The following is a 23,467-nucleotide window of genomic DNA, read 5'->3' on the forward strand; positions in this document are numbered from 1 at the left end:
ATGTGTTCGTCCTTGTTGCTACTTCCAGCTTTATTTTGGTATTGTACTGAAGTCTTATGGGTTTGACATTGGGAGGGGGGTGTCCTGTGAGTCCCCTTGGTTTGGAGTATTCTAGCTCTTGAGTCAGAAGAGAGAGATCCGTCTTCACTCTTATGATTCGTCCCCTTGCTCTTTTTGCTTGTTTCCTTTGGTTGTAGGTCTTAGTAGTGTGAACACCCAATTGTTTTTATTAATAAAAATAGGGGGAAACCCCTTTTGTTCAGGAAAAATTGTACAATCTTAGTTCTTAGATTCGAGTGGGGTATATGGATAACTCAGCGACCATTCAAAATGTTATACTTAATTTTAAGGCAATAGGTAGAAATGCTCTCATGGACGCTCGTTCTAGATCAAAGCAAACTTCTGAGTAAACTGTATACCAACAACCAACTTGAGATTAGTGACCCAGTGACAGACACAAACCAACACCTGCGGGCTCAGATTGCATTGACATGCACTAGAAGTTTCTTCATACAATTGTAGGTGTCGTGTATTAATTGTCCTCTAACGCGACCAAAGTATGAACAACACATGACGAAACTCATAAGCCCGTCTCCGGAAAATAATGCTCACCACATATATCTAGGGGTGAACACATATAAATAAAGTTGGTTGATGTTGTGAGAATCTGGTAGCAGAATAGTTGTTGATAAAATAAATAACAAAGAAAAGACACCTACTACATGATAAGGCAGTATGTAACAACACATCAAAAAGGGTAATATGTAACAAGCCCACATCTTTCCATGCCAAATTATTTAGTTAGTTGAGTGAAAAGCCATGAAAAAATATTTTCTATCTCTAAAATCAAATCACAGGCTATGGCAATCACTCATTTTCAGGAAATTTTTCTTAAACATAACATAAAATATTATATTTGAAATATATATTTTATACTATTTTGAAAATTTAGGTACCTCAACTGTTCAGATAAAATATTTGGATTTATTTATAATTAAAGGAGAGGCAACATCAAATAAATAAAACGTTGTAAGTAGGGCTCAAACCTTGTAGTTAATAGCCATACACTCTTGCCAAATGAGTTATTTGAAAAAAAGATTTTCGTCTTTGAGTTTTAAGAAATGACGATAGAATACGTGTCCCCTGTGTCGACAAATGACTAACGACGAAGCTATAAATGATTAGAAATTATAAGGAAGTCCGAATATTGTACCATTGGACAACCACATATTTTTGATGCGAATACAATATTATTGTGCGCCTCGTGTGCCCATGGCGCAACGAGACATACACTCTCTACAGTATAAGTGTGCGACCAAAACCATCTCGTTAGGGTCCCTTCTATGTGGCGATCACGAGTGCGCGAAATCGCACAACCGCGAGTCGTGACGCACCACAATTATTTCTGCCGCGAGCACGAATTCCCAAACCCTCGCTACCAAACCTCCCCATGCGTTCTTTCTTCACAAGCAAAAAAAGCATTCCCCACCTCTTCCTCATCTTCTTGATTTAAGCAAAGAACCACCCCCTCCACCACCACCCAAAGATCAGGAAGCCGACACCCACCCCTCCCCAAGCTCCACCAACATTGCATGTTAGGCCTAGCTTATCTCTGTCCTGCCCCGCCCCATCTCTATCCGACTAATTATAATAAAAACAATGTGGACAGCTAGGAATTGCCAAGGGAGAACATGAATTTTTTCCATACCTTGTGTAATTCACCATGATATGAAGAGAAAAACCACGCAAGTTACAAAAAGGTGCCACGAATCCTCATTTGAAGTTGTCATGAAGATATGTTGAAGATTACCACCCCTGCCCTCCCGACCTTTCCTTACTTCACCGAGCAAAACTTAGAAGTGCACGTTCTGGGGGGGGGGGGGGATTGACGCGTTTTGAGTGATGACATGAAAGTGTAAAGAGTTTGTCGTGTTAACGACATCTGCAAGGGCGTAGCCATTTTGCCCATGTGTCTGCTCGGACAGTCTGGACATCTTAGGACACAAAAACAACCACCCAACAGGCTACCCCAAACTTAGCCCATATATTTGGATTTTCCAGACTCCCCCAAATCCAGCCTGTGTGTGTGTGTGGGGGGGGGGGGGGGGTCCGTCACGTCGGCCCAACAGCATGCCTCCACCCCTTTTATAGCCAACCCACTCTCCCCCTCTCTACCACCTAATCTCTAGCCGACCACCACGTGCCAAATTCTAGTTATAACTAATTGGCACTTCTGAAAAAGAATACGGACCTCTGATGCACTTTTTACTCAAAAATGTCGAAGGAAAAAATGACACATTGGTACTTTGCATTTTGAAAGAGTTATAGAGCCATGAAACTAATGCAAGCTAGCTCTTTGATTCGACTCACCAGAACAAATAAAGACGTAGGATTGTAATGGCATGTCATCATCTTGGATCCAGTCTGATTTAGAATTTTTGCATGGATCGCAGTCATGATAGTCAAACAATCCACACATGTATCGTTCTAAGAATTATAAAAATCCTCATAATGCCAGAAAAAATAGGCTTAGCTCTAAGAATAATAAAAATCCTCATTTTATATTCCATTGAATCAAATAGGCTAAAGGCAACATACAACGTTTTTATTCGTGGCTGTAGACGACGCTGGCCGAACTGATAATGGCACATCAATTTTTTTTTGAGAAATTTGAACGCTTCATGTATCAAATGTTTCCCTTCATCCCATGGTCTTCAAATGGAACCAAACAGGCAGTTTCAACTGTTTAAACCCAAACTCACTTCCTCTACATGTTATCAAACAAACCTAAATAGGACCATCTTTACAAAGACAAAAACAATTTATTGTTAGATAAACCTACACAAGCAGCAAACTTAAGAATCGCTTTGCACAAAAAGAGAAAGACAAAAGGCTTTGCGCTGAGCGGCAAAATGGAGGATGCAAGGCTACATACACCCTTTTCTCTGGGAAAGAATGAAGCATGCAACTGACACCGGCGACATGTCATTCATCGCCAGGAACACACTGGTGTGGTTGTCCTAGTAGGGCTCCAGGGATTCAACGACTCTCATCCCCTGTATTTGCAGGGCCATCTGCCTCTGCTCCGCGTCGAGGGTGGATCCAAAGCGGCTCGCTGCCCATATGAGTACCGCACAGTGCTCCCCGAGTAGATTCCTCATCTGTTCATGTATGGGAGTGTTTTCCTTCACATAAACATGGACGATGAGCAACAGTAGGCATTCCCCGCATTTCAACCTGCATTGAAGTGCCAATGAAAAAAAATAGCCAATTGGGCAACAACTAAACAAACTGGAGAAACAAATATGCAGTTGATACCATTTCTAGTAGGGAGGAGCTGGAGTGGACAGAGCTTTGTAATGGAAATTCAAAACTAGGAAGGCATAATATTAAGCTACCCAAAAATATAACAATAATGAACTGGATCAACTCTGCCTTTCATTGTGTACACACTTAGCCACCCAAAAATTTAACAATAGTGAACACATAGAGGTCATCAACTGATACTTTTCAACGATAGCTTTGCACTGGACATTTTTGTAACTAAGCCAAACTTGGACACCTAGGCATCTTGCTTGTTCATAATTCTTCAATTTACGGATGATATGTAGGCAAATCAATCGGATGAATGACATATCTTGTATCTACAGTTTACATGGGACTGGGACAATAACTTCCGTTCAAATTGTTGGGCATGCATTCAGAGTTAAAATAAGAACAGTTAAGGATTTATACTTGCCTTATTTGTTCTTCCACTTAAATATCCTTCAAAAGCCAGCAACCTTTTCAAGTCCACTGTATTTCTCAAAGTCATGTAGAAGGAAGCAGTTATATAAGGTACAGACCAGCTGAAGAACAAAAATAACCACAGTGACCAGAAACAATCAAGCCCAATAATTTATGATATTCGGTTGTAGAGACGGTCTTTTCGAGGGAGTTCGGGAAGAGAACACAATGGGGTTATGTTTGACCGTAAGTAGTTCAGGATCACTTACTGATCATTACTAGTTTGCGACCGTTATGCATAGTCTACTCTTCTTACTTTTGTACTCGTAAGTTAGCCACCATACAATGCTTAGTGCTTGCTGCAACCTCACCACTTAACCCTTCCATACCCATTAAGCTTTGCTAGTCTTGATACCCATGGAAATGGAATTGCTGAGTCCTCGTGGCTCACAGTACTACAATAACAGATGCAGGTACAGGTAATGCAATGACATCACGTGAGAGCGATGCTTGCTTGTTTTGGATTTCTTCTTCTTCTACTTCTTCTTCTTCGATCGAGGGATAGGTTCCTGGTCGGCAGCCTGGGCTAGCAGGGTGGATGTCGTTCTTCTTTTCCATTTGTTTTCATCCGTAGTTGGATGCCGCTCTTCTGTATGATGTTTGATGTATTCATGTGTCGATTGTATGTCTTTGTATGTATCCTCAAGTGTATTGTACATGGTACGACGTAATGATATCCACCTTGCAAAGCGTCTTCAATATGCGGCTCTATCATTGATGGGACCTTCGAGTTCCTCTCGGATAGGATCACATATTGGGCGTGACATGGTTCTAGGCTCATCCGTTGGCGGTGACTCGAGGAGAAATAGTAAGCCACCTAGTCGTGTTTCGGAGCCTTCACATGTGTTGAACAACTTACTGGGGCCCTAGATGTGCATTTTCAAAAGAAACCTTCATTTAACTCACTGAAGCTCCCTAGAGTTGATGTTCCAGAGTCGGTTGAGGTTGCCGATTTCGGATATTAACCGGGTCCATGCTGGGTCGTGTGTAGGGATCCGGGGTTGGTTTTCGATTGGATTCCACACACAACTTTGCTCCTTCCTCGCCCGCTTCTCCCAGTCGTCACCATCCCTCCTCCCGTTCATGTCCTTTCCTCCCTTTGCTAAGGTGCCACCGCCCCTCCTTTCCTCCCCCAAGGCTCCGCTTCCTCTGCCCCGCCTCCTCCCTTTCGCCGCAACTTTGTACTCTACCTCCCCATCCACCTTAGCCCCGTGCTTCCTCTTCTGAATATCTCGGTGCCCCGTGTACACACATCATGACAGGAGAGTAAGAATATTTAGATAATGCTGCTACAAAAAGGTCGTCAATAAAGAGTACTGACACAAGATCAAGTCATCGGGCATTCCATGCACAAAAGGCAATTTACGATATATAGCACCCCACCTTGTTCTGATTGGAAAATAGTACATGTCACTTGTTTGGTACATCTGAGTGCAACATACAAGATCTTAGATCCCTATCTAGCTCCTAATATTGAGTTGGCAAGAATGGTACAAAACCAAGACCTCAGGGTCGTACTGTGTAAAGAATATGAGTATGCTACATACACAACATGTACAATCTCAGTTCTTGGATCGGAGTGGGGTATATGGATAAATCTCCGGCCATTCAAAATGTTATCCTTAGTTTTAGGGAATGGGTACAAATGCTCTCATGGATGCTCGTTCTAGATCAAAGCAAACTTCTGTGCAAACTGTATACCAATAACCAACTCGAGATTAGTGACCTAGCAACATGAACACACCAATACTTGTCGGGCCAGATTGCAATGCCATGCACTAGAAGTATCTTCATACAGTTATAGGTGTCGTGTGTTGTCCTACAAAGCGATCAAAGGATGAAAAACACATGATATAGGTCATAAGCATGTCTTTGGAAAACAATGCTCACCACACGTATACAGGGGGTGAACACATATAAATAAAGTTGGTTGATGCTATGAGAATCTGGTAGCAGAATAGTTGTTGATAAACTAAATTACAAAGAAAAGTCACCTACTACATGCTAAGGCATTATGTAAAAATACATTAAAAAGGGTAATATGAAACAAACCCACATCTTTCCATGCCAAATTATTGTAGTAAGTTGAGTGGAAAATGTCATTAAAAATTGTTTTGTATCTCTAAGATCAAATCAAAGACTATGACAATTACCCGTTTTAGGAAAACTTCACTTAAACATAACATAAAAAAATATTTAAAATATGTATTTGAGACTATTTTGAAAATTTAGGGACCTCAATTATTCAGATAAAATATTTGGATTTATTTATAATTAAATGAGAGACAACATTAAATAAATAAAACACGAGGAGAATGCCTCAAATATAGTAGTTGATAGTCACACTCTATAGCCAACTGAGTTATTTCAAAAAATAATTTTCGCCTTCGAGTTTTAAGAAACGATGATGGAATACTGTAAGAAAGTCTGGATACTATGTCATTGAATAACTGGTTTCTTTTTGTGGTCAGATCTGCTCATGGTTATTATATCTGTGTTGATGTTTTGACCTCGGTGTTGAGGCAGTCATAATTAATATATTCAGCTCGATACCTTGAACAGTGTGAATTTGTTCGTCAACACCACCTCAAGCAAACTATTTGTAGCAAATATGTATGACGAATCGTAAGCAGACATTTTGCCCCAATGTGTCTGGAGAATTCCAGTTGCCGGCAATTCTCCCTTTTTGTGTAAACCTTGTAAAATAAGAGAGATAAGGCATAAGTGTTGTACCAAAACATGTAATAACAGCCCATAATGCAATAAATATCAACATAAAAAAGCATGATGCAAAATGGACGTATCAATATAACATTGACTTAAGCCTCCCCCAAGCTAGAGCGATACTTCTCCTTCACGAGGCCAAGAATTATATATATAATTTCGATCACGATGAACTAGATGCATATGATATATTCTTTGGGTGAAATTTCAATTTCAATCGATTCCAGTTCCAAGATCCAATATCATCGCATAGCCTATACCATGTCAATGATTTTCCCTTCAAAGATAAAGGGAAAACCTTCTTCTTAGCTTCATCTCCGGATAAACATGCAAGCTTAAATAATCCACAAATTTCATCCACATATATCAAGTGCATATCAGGATGCTCGGTTCCATCTCCTGCATAAGGATTAGCTAGCAGTTGTTCTATCATACCCGAAGGAATTTCATAACCAATAATTTTCAGTAGGTGCAGTAGGTTGAGGGGTAGCTAATTGTGGTTCCGGTCGAGGTGAAGATACCTCGAACAAACCCCTCAAAGGATGATTCTCCATAATAAATTTCAGCATGTAGTAATAATTTTTCCTTACCAATTTCCACTTACCAAGAGTGTTTCACTCCCCGGCAATGGCTCCAGAAAAGAGCCTTGATGACCCACAAGTATAGGGGATCAATCATAGTCCTTTCGATAAGTAAGAGTGTCGAACTCAACGAGGAGCAGAACAAAATGACAAGTGGTTTTCGGCAAGGTATTTTCTGCAAGCACTGAAATAGTCGGTAACAAGTAGTTTGATAGCAAGATAATTTGTAACAAGCAAGTAACGGTACGGTAAATAATATGCAACAGGGTAGCCCAATCCTTTTGTGACAAATGACAGGCCAAAACGGTCTCTTATGATAAGCAAAGCGTTCTTGAGTGTACACGGAAATTTCATCATATCACTTTCATCATGTTGGTTTGATTCGTGTTTGCTACTTGGATAATTTGACATGTGGGTGGACTGATGCTTAGGTGTTGTTCTTACTTGAACAAACCTTCTACTTATGATTAACCACCTCGCAAGCATCCGCAACTACGAGAAAAGTATTAAGATAAAATCTAACCATAGCATTAAACTTTTGGATCCAAATCAGTCCCTTACGAAGTAGCGCATAAACTAGGGTTTAAGCTTCTGTCACTCTAGCAACCCATCATCTAATAACTACTCCACAATGCATTCCCTTAGGTGCAAATATGGTTAAGTGCCATGTAGTCGACGTTCACATGACACCACTAAGGGAATCACAACATACATATCATCAAAATATCGAACACATATCAAGTTCACATGATTACTTGCAACATGACTTCTCCTGTGACCTCAAGAACAAAAGTAACTACTCACAAATAATAATCATGCTCAAGATCAAAGGGGTATTAAATAGCATAATGGATATGAACATATAATCTTCCACCGAATAATCCATATAGTAATCAACTACAAGATGTAATCAACACTACTAGTCACCCACAAGTACCAATCTAAGGTTCTGGTACAAAGATTGAACACAAGAGATGAACTATAGTTTGAGAGGAGATGGTGTTGTTGAATATGTTGATGGAGATGGCCCTCCCAAAGATGGGAGAGTTGTTGGTAATGATGATGTCGATGATTTTCCCCTCTGGGAGGGAAGTTCTCTCGGCGGAATCGCTCCGTCGGAGGGCAAAAGTGCTCCTGCCCAAGTTTCGCCTCGAGAAGGCGGCGCCTCGTCCCGAAAGTCCCCTCCTGATTTTTTCTAGGTCAAAATGACCTATATACTAGAAGATGGGCACCGGAGGAGGGCCGAGGAGGGCACAACCCACCACGACGTGCCTGGGGGGGCTGGCGCGCCCAGGTGGGTTGTGCCCACCTGGTGGGCCTCCTCTGTTAGTTATTTGCTCCAGTATTTTTTATATATTGCAAAATAATTCTCCATAAATTTTTAGCTCATTTGAAGAAGTGCAGCATAGGTAACTCTGACGTAGCTTTTTCAAGTCCAGAATTCCAGCTGTCGGTATTCTTCTTCTTTGTGTAAACCTTGCATATTATGAGAGAAAAGGCATTAGAATTACTCTCAAAAGCATTATTATGCATAAAAAATTATAAATAATAATAGGAAAACATGATGCAAAATGGACGTATCAAGTATCAAATCGGATCGATTCTCGTGTCATATTCGGCTTACCTTTTGGAGTATCTAGTTAAATTAATATGAAAGCAGAATTCTTCAATAATCGTAGCAACGTATATCAATGTCCTATCATAAGCCCAACATCCACCATAATGGATAGTGGGGGCAACTGAAAAATGATGTACTGAGAAAACAATCTTCACTACTTCTCCACACATAATGGCAGGAGAGTAGCAATGTTCAGATAATGCCGCTACAAAATGGTCGTTGATAAGGACTGACACAAGATCATGTCACCTGGCATACCATGCACAAAGGCAATTGACAATATAAAGCACCCCATCTTCTTCTGCTCGGGAAAATAATACATGTCACTTGTTTGGTACATATGAGCGTAGCATACAAAGTCCCTAGCTATCTAACTCCTAAGATTGAGTTGGCAAGAATGGTACAAAACCAAGAACTCAGGTCCATGTCGTGTAAAGAATATGCTACGTCGACAACATGCACATTATGTACAATGTCAGTTCTTGGATTCAAGTGGGGTATATTGATAACTCCACGACCATTCAAAATGTTACCCTTAGTTTTAGGGAAATGTGTAGAAATGCTCTCATGGATGCTCATACTAGATCAAAACAAACTTCTGTGCAAACTTACCAACAACCAACTCACTCTCGTGAATGGTACCCTCAAGGATTTTAGGCTGAACAAACATGCTCCAGGTATTTCTCATTTATTATTTGCCGATGATAGTCTATTGTTTTTCAAAGGATCCATTGATCAAGCTATGACCATCAAGAATTTCTGAATATGTACAAGAGGGGGACTAGTCAGTTACTCAGTCCAGATAAATGTTTGATTATGTTTGGGAAGTCATGCAGTATGGAAAACCAAGTGTCTACAATGGCCATCTTAAAGATTATTGCAGAGGGATTTGAGGATAAATATCTTGGCCTTCCAGTTCCTCAAGGAAGAATGAAAGCTGGTAGATTCCAGTCTACTAAGGAAAGGGTGTTGAAACGACTTTCTGACTGGATTGATAAATATGCTTCAAGCGGGGTGAAAGAAGATCTTATCAAGTCAGTAATTCAGACTCTTTCAGTGTATGCCATGGGTATTTTCAAATTCCATGCTACTCTTTGTTAGGATTTATCGCAGGTTATAAGGAATTTTTGGTGGGGCGATGAGGAGGATAGGAGGAAAAGCCATTGGTTGGCTTGGGATAAATTAACATGACCAAAGGGTGAGGGTGGAATGGGCTTCCGTGACCTGAGGTTATTTAATCAAGCTCTTCTGGCAAACCAAGCTTGGCTTTTACTGGTTAACCCAGACTCGTTATGTGCTAAGGCAATGAAGGCAAAATAGTATCCTCAAGGGCATCTTCTTGACACAATTTTTCCTCAGTCAACCTCAGTGACGTGGCAAGGTATTATGCATGGTCTGGAACTCCTTAAAATGGTGTCATTTGGAGGGTGGTTGATGGAGGGAATATCAATAGTTGGAGGGACAATTCGCTTCCAAGGATTTCTGGCCTCAAAATTTCTAGCAAGAAGAACATATCAAGACTAAAATTGGTTTCAGATTTATTCAAGAGCGAGTCTAGGGATTGGGATGAAAATATCATTAGACATCTTTTTTATCCTCATGACGCGGAAGAGATCTTGAAGTTGCGGATTCAATCCTCAGGGGATGGTGATTTCATTCATTGGCATTTTGAAAAGAATGGACTATTCTTAATGAAGAGTGCGTACAATCTGGCGTTAAAGCTTAAGGATCAGAAAGAGAATGTTGGGCAATCAAGTACTGCTATTAACGGAGAAAGGAGGTTGTGGGATATCATTTGGAAGGCCAACATCCTACAAAAGATTAGAATTTTCCGATGGCGTGCAACATCTGATAGCCTGGTGGTTCAGGTTAATATAATTTTACATCATCAAGCTACCATGCGTACTTGCTCTATCTACGAGGTTGAGGATGAGAGCACTTTCCACACTCTTGTTTCTTGCCCCAAGGCTCGTGCACTTTGGTTGGTGTTAAGGAAAGTTTGGGATTTTCCAGGGGAAGAGGCTTTGAATTATTCAAGGATGGACTGGTTACTTATTTCATTAGACCAACTAAGTTGTTCAGAAAGGGAGCACATCTTATTTCTTTTCTGGTGAGCCCGGCACTCGAGGACGAATGATTTGATTTTTGGAAAGGAAAAGAAACCGTTACAAGATCCGCTATGTTTCTGGAAAGTTGTTGGTCTTCCTTTTCGTTGTGTCGGCCTACAAATGAGGTAGTCACCAATTACAAAGGAAAGGAGGCGGTGGCTGGTTTTGATGCAAGTAATACTATTGTGAGATCCAAAGAGGTGTGGCAGCCGCCTCCTTCTGGCCACATCAAGATCAATGTTGATGCAAGCTTTGTGGAGAGTTTAAGTGCCACGAGCGTTGGGGTGGTGGCCAGGAGTTGTACCGGTGATATCATTGTCTCATCTTGCGACTTCATTGGGTTATGCTCTGGTGTGGATGAAGCGGAGCTTTGAGCATGCCTTGCTGGGCTTTCTATCGGTGTTTCTCTTAACATGCCTATTATTTTGGAAACTGATTGTGCGTTTGTGGCTTCTTTCCTTGCAAATGAAAGTTGTGACAGATCCTCGCTCATTGACCTCAAGAAGGAAGTGCTTGGCATCATCAGGCTTATGGGAAACTTCAAGTTGTCAAAAATAAATAGAAGGACCAATTCAGTAGCACATGAGATTGCTAAATTTAGTTTTGATAATAGATCTGATGGTTTTCTTTTTAATAATTTCCCGCCCCGCGTGGCGTCTGCTGTTATGAACGATTGTCATGATATTTTAATTAATTAATATATGGAGAGGTGTTAAAAAAAACAACAACTCGAGATTAGTGACCCAGCAACAAGCACACACCAACATCCATGGGGCCAGATTGCAATGTCATGCACTAGAAGTTTCTTCATACAGTGTGTAGGCGTCGTGTGTTGCCCTACGAAGCGACCAATGGGCAAGTGAATAATACATGATGAAACTCATAAGCCTATCTCCGAAAAACAATGCTCACCACACATATCCAAGGGTGAACAAGTATAAATGAAGTTGGTTGATGCTATGAGAATCTGGCAGAATAGTTGTTGATAAAATAAATAACAAAGAAAAGTCACCTACTTAAGGCAGTACACAACAATATATAAAAAGGGTAATATGTAAGAATCCCACACATTTCCATGCCAAATTATTCTAGTAAGTTAAATGAAAAATATTTTTTATCTCTAAGATCAAATTACAGACTATGTCAATTACCCGTTTTAGGGAACTTTGCTTAAACATAACATAAAATATTATATCTGAAATATGTATTCGAGGCTCTTTCAAAAATTTAGGCACCTCAACTATTCAGATAAAATATTTGGATTTATTTATAAATAAATGATAATCAACATCAAATCAATAAAACACTATAAAGAGGCATCAAACCTTATAGTTAACAACCACACATTATAGCCAACTGAGTTATTACAAGAAATGATGTCTGACTTCAAGTTTTAAGGAATAATAATAAAATACTCGTCTCCCGTGTTGACATAAGACTGGCAGAGAAGCTGCAAATAAATACGAATTGGAAGAAAATCCGAATATTACAACATTGAACGACAAACTTTTCTTGGTGGCCAGGTTTGCTCGTGGTTATGACACCTGGGTTGATGTACTGAACTAGGTGCTGAGCTTATTCGGTGACCAGTCCTAATCAATATATTCAACTCGATACCCTCAATGGTGAGAATTTATTCATCAACATCATCTTAAGCAAACAGTTTCTAGAAAAGCATGTACAACGAATTGGAAGAGACATTTTCCAGATTGTTGACAAGGAATTTTAAGACTAAGATTTTTTAAGAAATTCCTCTTTAGACAAGTACATGAGATAAAGGTATGATGTGCCTAGGAGCAATTTCTCCGTATATTTTGGATGCGAATACAACATGATTTTGGGCCTTGTGTGGGCATGGCGCAATGAGATGTACATCCGCTATAGTGTAAGTGAGGCAATGAAATCGTCCATGTTGAACGCCCCTTTTATGTGACGACCTTTAGTGCGCGACATCACACAACCGTGAGTTGTGACGTGTCATGATTCTTTTAGCTGCGAACACGAGTGCAAAAACCATCACTACCAAACCTCCTCCCACGCGCTCTTCCTCCACAAGCCAAAAAAATGCCTCCCCCCTCCCCCGGTCAGATCAGGAAGTCCACCTCCACCCATTCGCAGTCTCCACCAACATCGCCGGTTAGGCTTAGGTTATGTCTGTCCTACCCCGTCCCTATCAAACTACTTGTAACGAAAACAATGCGGTCGGCTAGGAATTGCCAAGGGAGAACATGAAACTTTCCATACCTTGTGTAATTCATCACGATATGAAGAGAAAAAACCATGCGAATTTACAAAAAGTTGCCACGAATCCTCATTTGAAGTTGTCATGAAGATGCGTTGAAAGATTACCACCCCTCTCCTCCCTATCCTTCCGGTCTTCCCTTACTTTGCCAAGCAAAACTCAGAAAGTGCACGTTGTGAGGGGAGCAAAAATTGACGTGTTTTTCAGTGATATTGACATGAACATGTATAGAGTTTGCCGTGTTAACGAGATCTCCAAGAGCATAGCCATTTTGCCCCCACGTGTCCACTTGGACAATTTGGACATGTTCGGACACAAAAACAACCACCCAACGGGCTCCTTGAAACCTAGCCCACATGTCCGGATTTTCCGGTATCCCCCAAATCCAGTCCATATATGGGGGCCAAATGGGTCTGCCAAAATTGCCCGTCACATCGGCCTGAGAGCATGCCCCCACCCCCTTTATACCCAATCCAGTCCCCCCTCTCCGCCACTCAATCCCTAGCCAACCACCACCCGCCACATTCTAGTTGGCACTTCTGAAAAAGAATAAGGACCTCCGATGCGCTTTTTACTCAAAAATGTTGAAGGAAAGAAATGACACATTGGTGCTCTGCATTTCAAAGGTGTTATAGACACTGGTTATAGATCCACGGAAGTGATGCAAGCTAGCACCTCTTTGATCTGATTCACTAGAACAAGAAAAACCATAGGATTACAATGATATGTCATCTTGGATCCAATCTGATTTAGAATTTTTGTATGGATTGCAGTCATGATATTCAAACAACCCACGCATGCATCATTCTAAGAATTATAAAAATCCTCATAATGCCAGAATAAAATAGGCTTAGTTCTAAGAATCATAAAAATCCTCTTTTTATATTCCATTGAATCAATCAGGCTAAGGCAACATACGATGTTTTTATTCTTGGCTGTAGACGATGCTGGCCAAATTGATAATGGCACAGCGATCTTTTTTGCGAAATATGAAAGCTTCATGTATCAGATCTTTCCCTTCATCCCATGGTCTTCAAATGGAACCAGAAAGGCAGTTTCAACCGTTTCAACCTAAATTCATTTCCTCTATATATTAAATGGTCTTCAGACAAAACTAAATAGGACCATCTTCACAACCAAAGATGAAACAATTTATTCTCAGACAAACTTACACAAACAGCAAACTCAAGAATCGCTTTGCACAGAAAAAGAAAGACAAAAGGCTTTGTGATGAGCGGCAAAATGGAGGATGCAAGGCTACATACACCCTTTTCTCTGGGAAAGAATGAAGCATGCAACTGAGACCGTCGACATGGCAGTCATTGCCAGGAACACATTGGTGTGGTTGTCCTAGTAGGGCTCCAAGGATTCAACGACTCTCCTCGCTTGTATTTGCAGGGCCATCTGCCTCTGATCCGCGTCGAGGGTGGATCCAAACCGGCTCGCTGCCCATATGAGCGACGCGCACTGCTCCCCGAGAAGGTTTCTCATCTGTTCATGTATGGGAGTGTTTTCCTTCACATAAACATGGCCGATGAGCAACAGTAGGAATTCCCCGCATTTCAACCTGCATTGAAGTGCCAAATGAAAAAAAAATTAGCCAATGGGCAACAACTAAACAAACTGGAGAAACAAATATGCAGTTGATACCATTTCTAGTAGGGAGGAGCTGGAGTGGACAGAGCTTTGTAATGGAAATTCAAAACTAGGAAGGCATAATATTAAGCTGCCCAAAAATATAACAATAATGAACTGGATCAGCTCAAACTTTCACTGTGTACACGCTTAGCCACCCAAAAATATAACAATTGTGAACACGTAGAGGTCAGCAACTGATACTTTTCAACGATAGCTTTGTAGTGGACATTTCTGTAACTAAGCCAGACTTGGACACCTAGACATCTTGCTTGTTCAGAATTCCTCAATTTACGGATGAGATGTAGGCAGATCAATCAGATGAATGACATATCTTGTAGATACAGTTTACATGGGACTGGGACAATAACTTCGGTTCAAATTGTTGGGCATGCATTCAGAGTTAAAATAAGAACACTAAAGGATTTATACTTGCCTTATGTGTTCTTCCACTTGAACATCCTTCAAAAGCTCAGCAACCTTTTCAAGTCCACTGTATTCCTCAAAGTCCTGTAGAAGGAAGCAGTTATATAAGGTACAGACCAGCTGAAGAACAAAAATAACCGCAGCGACCAGAAACAATCAAGCCCAATAATTTATTTAACCACCGCGACTTCTCACACCAACTATTAATCATGTTCTGGGATGAAATTTAATAATCAGACATAACAAAACATATCTTGAAAGACAAACCATCAAAGATTTAGGCATTCCAACCATGCCAGAGCTATCTGCTAGCTTATATTTGGAACTTCTTTCTTCTATAGTACAAAATTTAAGACAACTGTAACAGATTCAGCAAAGAGGTAAAGCATACAATCTGATTCGAAGGTGAATCCAACATCAACGATATCAGAGCATCTAAGCACACCCCTTGCTCAGTTGGACCTCGGCTGGCTAATATATTCAGCAGTACCTACACCAATTGAAGTCACTAATTGCATTAAGAAGACCCAAGAACAAATAGTGCTAACAAAACAAATGAGCAGCGGATACCTGCACAGCCTTGTACTTGTGGGCCAGAGCAGTGCATCTGCTATACAAAAGGCAACAACCTTCCAAAACTCGAAGAGCTAGAGCAATTTCGGAATCTGTTGAGGGGCTCGTGATCTTCGCTGGTTCGACTCCAAATATATGATCCAATGTCACAGCAGGATCCTTTGGTTGATGCAATGAATTCTGAAAGAGAACTGGAATAACTGTCACAGAACATAAACGTGTCAGCATCGCTCCTTACTCAGGTGCACACATACATTTCAGTCAAATAAATGCGTATCTTAATAACACGGAGTGATGACACTGTACACACTAGAAGAACTAAGTAAGGGGAAAAAAGACTCTGTAGTTTTCTTTGGAATCTCATGGCAAGCTACATTAGACCCTAATGATCGTTCGACTCCAAGAAATCCAACACGGGACTAATTGATTCACAAACAAGGGAGCCCAGTCCAGTTTGTACCAAAATTCGCAGTTCATTTATGGTATTCCAAGCTGAGGCTGAGAGCTGCAACACTATGAGGGTTGTGGTGTATAAAACCGCACTAGCAGTCATGCATCCATATCAGCAAGATTATTTTTCCATTTATAACAAGCTAAGCCTAATATAGCACGCGCCGATCAGGCTGAATAACACGAATGACAGATGACGGAGCTGGTCGGGACATTTATCACCTAATCCTGAACATCATATTCCGACAAACTGCTCCCACAAAACAGCACGCCGACAAAATAACTAACAGAGGTTCCCCAATGCTCCTAATGGTCACTGAATTTTAGCCATTGTTACTACTAGACAGCCATAACATAATTAGCATTTCTCCATTGATTCCATCCAAACACCCACTGGTTATCACGCTGCATTGGCTCCATCATCAGGCAGCCAGAAGAAACCATGAAATCCAATATCCAGCGTGTTGTCGCGCTGGGTGGATCACATCACCGAAATGGGCGTGGAGATCGACCGTGGCTGGCTGAAAGAAATTACCTTGGAGATCGGGGATGGACTGGGAGTGGCGGAAGAGGAGCAGCCGCGAGTCGTCGGGCGCGGCGGCGGTGGCGCGGAGGAAGCCGAGCAGGCCGCGGAGCCCCCGCGCGCGGAGGAAGGAGAAGTCGGCCCCGGCGTCGCGCAGCCCGGCCCGCAGCGCCAGCGTCACCTCCCGGTACAGCCGCCGTCGCGCCAGCGCCAGCGCCTCCGCCAGCTCCCCGCCCCCCTCCGCCCGCGACGACGACCCCTCCCCTCCCCCCGCCTCCACCGCCGCCTCCTTCCGGCTCATCCCCGCCCACCGCCTCCGGTCGCCGGCGACCTCTCCTCGCCTCTCCCCCCGCTGCTCTTTTCTTTCTCCCAAAATTCCCCTTTTGCCCCTGGGTCATCGCCGAGAGAAGCCAACGCCTTCTTCTTACCACCCGAAGCCCACTCCCGGCCCAACGAGCCCGCAGCGAGGCCCAACGAGCCCGGAGCTGTGACGGGCTAGGGAAGCCCAGGCCCAACGAGCCCGGAGTGGTGGCTAGTGGTGGGAGGGGAGGGCCGCCTGGCGCCGCCAAAACCCTCAAAACCCCCGGCGAGCGGCGAGGAGAGGCGGCGGCGGCGATGGCGACGGCGACGAGGGCGAAGGACCTGGCGCGGAGGTCGCCGAAGAAGTACGTGGAGGAGGCGCTCTACCGGCGGCTGTTCCGGCGGGGGTCGACGCCGCAGGCGGTGCGCGAGGAGGTGGACGGCTTCCTCGGCAGCCGCAAGCGCGCCTTCAAGTGGGAGGTCGCCGTCTGCGTCCGCCGCCTCCGGCGCCAGGAGCTCTACCGCCCCGCCCTCAAGGTCCGCCCCCCTCCCCTCCTGATCTCGTCCGTAGTCTCGATTCGTGCTCTGCTCCGTGATGCCCTCCGCTGTCGCAGTAGACTAGATCTGACGGCGGTAGTATGGTCACGGCGGGGAATAGACGATGTGAGGTGCTGCTTACTGGTGTGGCAGTGTGCCATGGGTTACCTGTCATCCAAAGATCGAGATTTGTGTTGCAAATTTGCTTCGCAGGCCTCAAAATCGTCGGTTCTTTCGTCCACCGCAATGCTTAATTTGATTGTTATCTGTGTTGTTTGTTTGCTCTCTGGATATCGAGATCGTTGTGGGGGTATTGACGCTGTCGAATTGCCGAGTGAAACAATGATAAGTGTCTGAAACATTGAAACGAAAAGAAATGCCCCTCTAGGTGTCCTCCATTTATGCTTCCCCTCTGTCCAGTGTTGTGTATGCTAACAGGACAGGTCTGTTCAAGTCATGCCCTGTTCTGGTTTGGTGAATGCGGTGAAGGCTGCTGGGATACGGCAACTGTTGGCTCGCACACTTTGGTTGGTTCAGATAGTCGATTGTCCATAGATTGACTCCATTTCTGCTGAAAGCCTGTCATTTCGGGTGTTACAGCTGACCTGTTCATCTGCATGCTTCACTGCATTGATGACGCTTCGTCTCCGGTTTTATGAATTACCTTTAGCTTCTCTCTGCCTATTCCTCTTCACACAGTTAGGTTCCTGGTCTTATGGTTTTGTCTTGGCACTGTCACATTCCTTTTTTCTTCTTCTATTGGATGCCTCATTCTGAATAAGCATGGCCTCATATGCTCTGTTACCTGTTGACTGTTGTTTGTCAATAATCAAGGTGACATCATCGCAAGTTGCTGTGCTTGTATTTATATTTAGTACTCCCTCTGTAAAGAAATATAAGAGCGTTTAGATCATTTAGTGATCTAAACGCTCTTATATTTCTTTACGGAGGGAGTATCATAGTAATCTTTGTCAGAGTTTGCTTAGTATCTTTTCACAGGTTAGTTGTTATGTTTTTAAATGTTCCCATACTTATTGGCACTGAGCACACTTTGACCAATTTTTTCGGATGTTTGTCGCCATGTTTGCTTTGTAAATAATCTCTTTTCCTGATCTAATGCTTTTAAATGTGCTTTTCCATACTCAGTGTGAACCTTTCTATCATCTTTCCTTGCATTATTTGCACCTAGAGTGGACCCTCTCAGTTAGATAACTGTCTAACTGGGCATCTGACTTTTCTAGCAGCACTACATTTGTTTGAATTTTGGTATGAGACAGTGTAGATAATGTTTCAGCTGCATGGTTTTAAACGACTTATCTATTCTTTGGCTTGCTTTTTTTTTCTTTCAGGTTAAACCATATATGTGACATTATGGACTGTGAAATTCTCTGTTTTGTTAAATTGTGCCAGTTTACCTGGAGCTGTAATTGTCCACTCAATCTACACTGCTACATAACATAACAAAAATTATAGAACTGGTCCGTAATTGTCCACTCAATGGAAAAAAATACTATGTGTGTTCCATTGTGGTCTGTTAGATGCTTGCCATAACATTTTAAATACTACCATGACTGCTTGACATCTGACTGTAGTACTTCCGCTTCATGGTTTTTCCCAATGCTTCATACTAGCTAGATAGTTGCCTACCAAGTTGTAGATTCTAGTTCTGTGGCAACCTCTCATCTGAATGCCCCTCAATCTAGTAGTAGCCTGTAAATGTGTATGTAAGTGCTGTTGTAGTATTAGCTCCCTCTTATTCATGTTACTACTATGTGAACATTAAAGAGTTTACACTGATGGGCGTTCATTGTGTTTTCATTCTTAGTTTACCTGGAGCAGCGCTAGTAAAGTCACCTATATTTCTTTTCACTGCTCAAGTTCTTGTGAATAACTTTGCTTAAAACAGTTTTCTCTTTTTGAGATTTATGCCCTGATTTATTATGATGGTGTGCCAAGTGAATCAGTACAGAAAATGCATATACTCCCTCCGATCCATATTAATTGACGCTCACTTAGTACAGCTTCATACTAAAGTTGTACTAAGTGGGCATCAATTAATATGGATCGGAGGGAGTAGTATATCCCACTTGGTGATTATTATATGATTTTGAATGTTGCATATCTGCTTGTGGTGGTCCTTAACCCCTTCTATTGTTTATTTCTGCAGCTTACTGAAGTTATGACTAGAAGAGGCATGAATCCTACAGTCGGTGATCAAGCAATCCGCTTGGATCTTGTTGCCAAATCGAGAGGCATCGCTGCTGCTGAGAAGTACTTCATGGACCTCCCAGAAACTTCTAAAACACATCTCACATATGGCGCTCTTCTCAACTGTTACTGCAAGGAGTTAATGACTGAGAAGGCTGAGTCCCTTATGGAGAAAATGAAGGAGCTCAACTTTGCTTTCACTGCCATGTCCTACAACAGCTTAATGACACTATACACTAAGGTCAACCAACCTGAAATGGTGCCCAGCATCATCCAGGACATGAAGGCTGATGATGTTCTACCAGATGTCTATACTTATAATGTCTGGATGAGGTCACTTGCAGCTCGTCAGGACATATTAGGGGTCGAGAGGGTGATTGAAGAGATGACAAGGGATGGCCGTGTTGCTCCTGATTGGACTACATACAGTAACCTGGCTTCCATATACGTTGATGCTGGACAGTCTGAGAAGGCAGAAGCCGCTCTTAAGGAGCTAGAGAAGCGCAACACTGGCAATGATCTTGAAGCCTACCAGTTCCTCATTACACTGTATGGGCGAACACAAAATTTAGTGGAAGTTCATCGTGTTTGGCGGTCACTGAAGAGGAATAATCCTAGGAAGGCAAACATGAGCTATCTTAACATGATTCAGGTTCTTGCAAACTTGAAGGATCTGCCTGCTGCTGAGGCCTGCTTCAAAGAGTGGGAAGCTCGGTACATCCGTCCACCTAAGACTAAAGCAACTGATGCTGTGACAACTGAAACTTCTAAGTTGGAAGAAGAAGCTTCAACCGAGGCATCTAATAATGATTCTGATGTTAAGGAAACAGAGGACAAGGGAACAGAGGAGCTTGACCTGAAACGTCCTAAATACGACATCCGGGTTGCAAATGCTCTGATGAAAGCATATGTTACAGAGGGTATGCTTGACAAGGCCATCGCTCTCAAGAAGCGTGCCAAGATGCGCGGAGGAAGGCTTAACGCGAAGACGTGGGAGATTTTCATGGACCACTATCTAAAGGTGGGGGATCTGAAGAATGCCCATTGGTGCGCCGACCGTGCAATCAAGAAGGGACACAGCAGCGGCAGGATTTGGGTGCCACCACATGACGTGACCAAGACCTTGATGGGCTACTTTGAGAAGAAGAAAGACGTGGACGGCGCTGAGAGTTTTGTCGAGGTGCTAAAGAAGGTGCAGAAAGATCTGGGGACGGTGGTGTTTGAGCCGCTGGTACGGACGTACGCGGCGGCTGGGAAGAAGTTCCCTGGGATGCGACACCGTCTGAAGATCGAAAACGTGGAACTCAGCGAGGAAACTGACAAGCTGGTCGATTCCATCTGTGTTGATTGATTACGTTTATTAGAATCCCACTTTGTTCCATCTCAATAACAGACAGCAGGATGCTCTCAATTTTTTTCCTGTTTTCTTCTGCAAAACCTGTAACACCAAATGTTAGCCTGACATTTATTTCGGTTCGCCAAGGTCTCTGCACACCATCGGAGTCCTTTTGCTGTTGAAATGCTCTGCTTTTCTGTGGTACTGTGGCCTCAGTGAACCGAATGAACTACAAATGCTTCAATTGTTTGAAACAAAAATTGAATTTATGTACTGTGCAATTGTCCTCTGCTTTTCAGTTGGGCTGTTTGAAATACTCTGCTTTTCAGTTGTGTTGCAGCCTTGTCTTTGGTAAAGAATGAGCTATACATGCTTTGCTTGTTTGAAACAAAAATTGAATTTGTGTGCGAGTCTCTGACTGCAATGCCCTTAAATATGTGATATGAGCTGTGATGAATGAATACTTTGCTACTCTGAAAGTCTGAATTATACATGGTTATGTGACATTGTGACTGGGTACTCGAAAGTGCATCTGTGAGACTCTGAATGCGTCTGAACTGTAAAAAATTGTGAAGATCCGTCACAACTTTGAAAGCAAAATTGGCACTTCCCGGAAATCATTGTGCCCCTCGTGGAAATCATTGTTTCTCATCCGTCAAGTCCTTTGCTAACTATTGAGCGATTATCTACGATAGGGCTGCTCGTTGAAGAGGTGAAGGAGATGCTTAAAACTCATTAGGTATTTAGGGTTCAGTGGGTGCGGCGTTTGGTTAATGGCGCAGCACATATTTTAGTTAAGGAAGGTTGCCCGAATGGTTTCATATCCTTCAGGATTGTATTGCGAACATTGCAGCTTCGGAACTGCCCGAGCATTCTGAATAAATAGCAACACTACCAACATAAATAAACAATTCATTTTGTTCACTGTTGAGTGATTATTGCGAGCATCATTTGGTGTTTAATGCAAAAATAAATAGAAGCTGTATACCTTGTCACGGAGATTACAAGTGGACGAATGTAAAGTGAAAATAGCTTATAAGAACACACTTTTTCTCGTTGAGCAGGGAATGGCCACAGAAATGATCAACACGCTCAGACTTGATTTTCAGAGTGAAAACCATGATCTAGCCTTTAGTCGCTGCTTCGGACTGCTGCTTTTGTGTTCTCCTGCTTCTATCTCCTCACCACGGCGATTTCTGGGGAAATGCTGCTTTGCCTGAAATTAGTTTTCATCAGCATTTACCCAATGCAGTACTTGACTCGTTCCATGACACTCTTTTCTTTGCAGTGTCCTTTTCTGGCATTACTAACAACCATTTAACTTGTTTCAGATGGGAAGGAGTGTTGATGAATTCTTTCCTGTTTAATGTAGGACTGATCCTACTCTGCTCCATCAGGTATGTTGCCAAGGTCTTCTTTTAGAAGTCCATGTCTTATTGTAAGTTCCCATGACATGTTTGAAGGCTGTAACTTTACAAGAATTAAGGTAGTGGAGACATGTGACAGATCTAAAGAATTAGGACTGGAGTTTCTGTTATTAGTCAAGTAATAGTGCAACACTTGGAAGTGCACACCCTGAAGGATTTGGTGAGGGCCTATGTTTTTTTTTTTACATTAGATGAATAATGGCCTCTGCATGAATTGAATGTGAATTGATTATTTTTTAAGAAGTCCTCTCTATTGAATTTCCACGCTTGTGTATTATGCAATGTGATTCAGTTAAGCACGACAGCTTTTGCGCACTACGCACAAGCAACTGCAGCTCAGGAGATCTTTGGCCACACGCTGCAGTCTCTTTGCGGAATTAAGTATCTTTACAAGTAAGTCTTGAACTAGCATGAAGTCCGTAGAACTATCAACCTGCAGTTGATGATTCAATAGCTCAATCTATATCGTTGTAGACACTAGAATCTCAGAGTTATGTATACATACTGCTATTGAACATCTGAATATTCAGGTACAATGTTTTTCAGTATGGATTTTTTGCTCTTCCCATCCTCACACTCTTCTACTATGCACTTTTTGTAAGTCACTTCCTCGGAAGTACTTAGCTCACCAAATTCTGTAAAAGTTGAGCTTATTTTGATCATCACAATCTTTGTCCAGTGGTGTCGAAAGAGGAAACCGACAGGAAGGTTCCAGCTCTCAAACTAATTTTCTGTTTGCTCTGTAAGCAAAGCCTGACGAACTCAATATCATATTTGTTCTTGAGTGATAGTTTGGTTAGCGATGTATATGATCTTGCAAACCACTTTATGGAAGAGCTGGAGAGTTTTCATCAGTGTAAATTAGCGACAACGTCATGGAAGATGAAAACAACCACGGGCACGGACGTTAAAGTAGGAGAACCCAGTTTCCTTTGTAATTAAGTACACATTTGTCGCCTGTTCTTTTCTGTATTATTATTTGATGATCATCAA

The 23,467-nt window shown here is 42.2% G+C and overlaps 3 protein-coding genes across 3 annotated transcripts; 2 read left to right on the forward strand and 1 right to left on the reverse strand.

Annotated features, from left to right (window-relative positions):
* Positions 1-14,123: 14,123 nt before the first annotated feature.
* LOC123164153 (uncharacterized) lies at positions 14,124-17,045 on the reverse strand. Its single transcript, XM_044581573.1, has 5 exons — positions 16,679-17,045; positions 15,691-15,893; positions 15,512-15,610; positions 15,131-15,204; positions 14,124-14,626 (listed from the first exon to the last, which is right to left on the reverse strand). The coding sequence occupies exons 1-5, from the start codon at positions 16,965-16,967 to the stop codon at positions 14,410-14,412; spliced, it is 882 nt and encodes a 293-aa protein (XP_044437508.1). The 5' UTR covers positions 16,968-17,045; the 3' UTR covers positions 14,124-14,409.
* A 176-nt stretch (positions 17,046-17,221) lies between these two features.
* On the forward strand, positions 17,222-21,328 carry LOC123164151 (pentatricopeptide repeat-containing protein At1g60770). Its single transcript, XM_044581572.1, has 2 exons — positions 17,222-17,503; positions 19,671-21,328. The coding sequence occupies exons 1-2, from the start codon at positions 17,282-17,284 to the stop codon at positions 21,060-21,062; spliced, it is 1,614 nt and encodes a 537-aa protein (XP_044437507.1). The 5' UTR covers positions 17,222-17,281; the 3' UTR covers positions 21,063-21,328.
* LOC123170688 (LIMR family protein Os06g0128200-like) lies at positions 21,231-23,201 on the forward strand. The gene is made up of 6 exons (XM_044588492.1): positions 21,231-21,248; positions 22,183-22,298; positions 22,379-22,444; positions 22,757-22,867; positions 23,005-23,071; positions 23,154-23,201. The coding sequence occupies exons 1-6, from the start codon at positions 21,231-21,233 to the stop codon at positions 23,199-23,201; spliced, it is 426 nt and encodes a 141-aa protein (XP_044444427.1).
* Positions 23,202-23,467: the final 266 nt, after the last annotated feature.

The sequence above is a fragment of the Triticum aestivum genome, chromosome 7D (genome assembly GCF_018294505.1).
Source record: "Triticum aestivum cultivar Chinese Spring chromosome 7D, IWGSC CS RefSeq v2.1, whole genome shotgun sequence".
In the NCBI taxonomy this organism is placed as follows: Eukaryota; Viridiplantae; Streptophyta; class Magnoliopsida; order Poales; family Poaceae; genus Triticum; species Triticum aestivum.

What these genes read in the sequence shown, in the direction of transcription:
- LOC123164153 (XM_044581573.1), bottom strand. Translation starts at nt 16,967, where the DNA reads ATGAGCCGGAAGGAGGCGGCGGTGGAGGCGGGGGGAGGGGAGGGGTCG. An exon ending in GTCCATCCCCGATCTCCAAG is followed by an intron (nt 15,894 to 16,678) that starts GTAATTTCTTTC and finishes GTTCTGTGACAG; the next exon opens with TTATTCCAGTTCTCTTTCAG. An exon ending in CAAGTGGAAGAACACATAAG is followed by an intron (nt 14,627 to 15,130) that starts GCAAGTATAAAT and finishes ACTTCAATGCAG; the next exon opens with GTTGAAATGCGGGGAATTCC.
- LOC123164151 (XM_044581572.1), top strand. Translation starts at nt 17,282, where the DNA reads ATGGCGACGGCGACGAGGGCGAAGGACCTGGCGCGGAGGTCGCCGAAG. An exon ending in TCTACCGCCCCGCCCTCAAG is followed by an intron (nt 17,504 to 19,670) that starts GTCCGCCCCCCT and finishes TTATTTCTGCAG; the next exon opens with CTTACTGAAGTTATGACTAG.
- LOC123170688 (XM_044588492.1), top strand. An exon ending in ATCAGCATTTACCCAATGCA is followed by an intron (nt 22,299 to 22,378) that starts GTACTTGACTCG and finishes AACTTGTTTCAG; the next exon opens with ATGGGAAGGAGTGTTGATGA. An exon ending in TCTTCTACTATGCACTTTTT is followed by an intron (nt 23,072 to 23,153) that starts GTAAGTCACTTC and finishes ATCTTTGTCCAG; the next exon opens with TGGTGTCGAAAGAGGAAACC.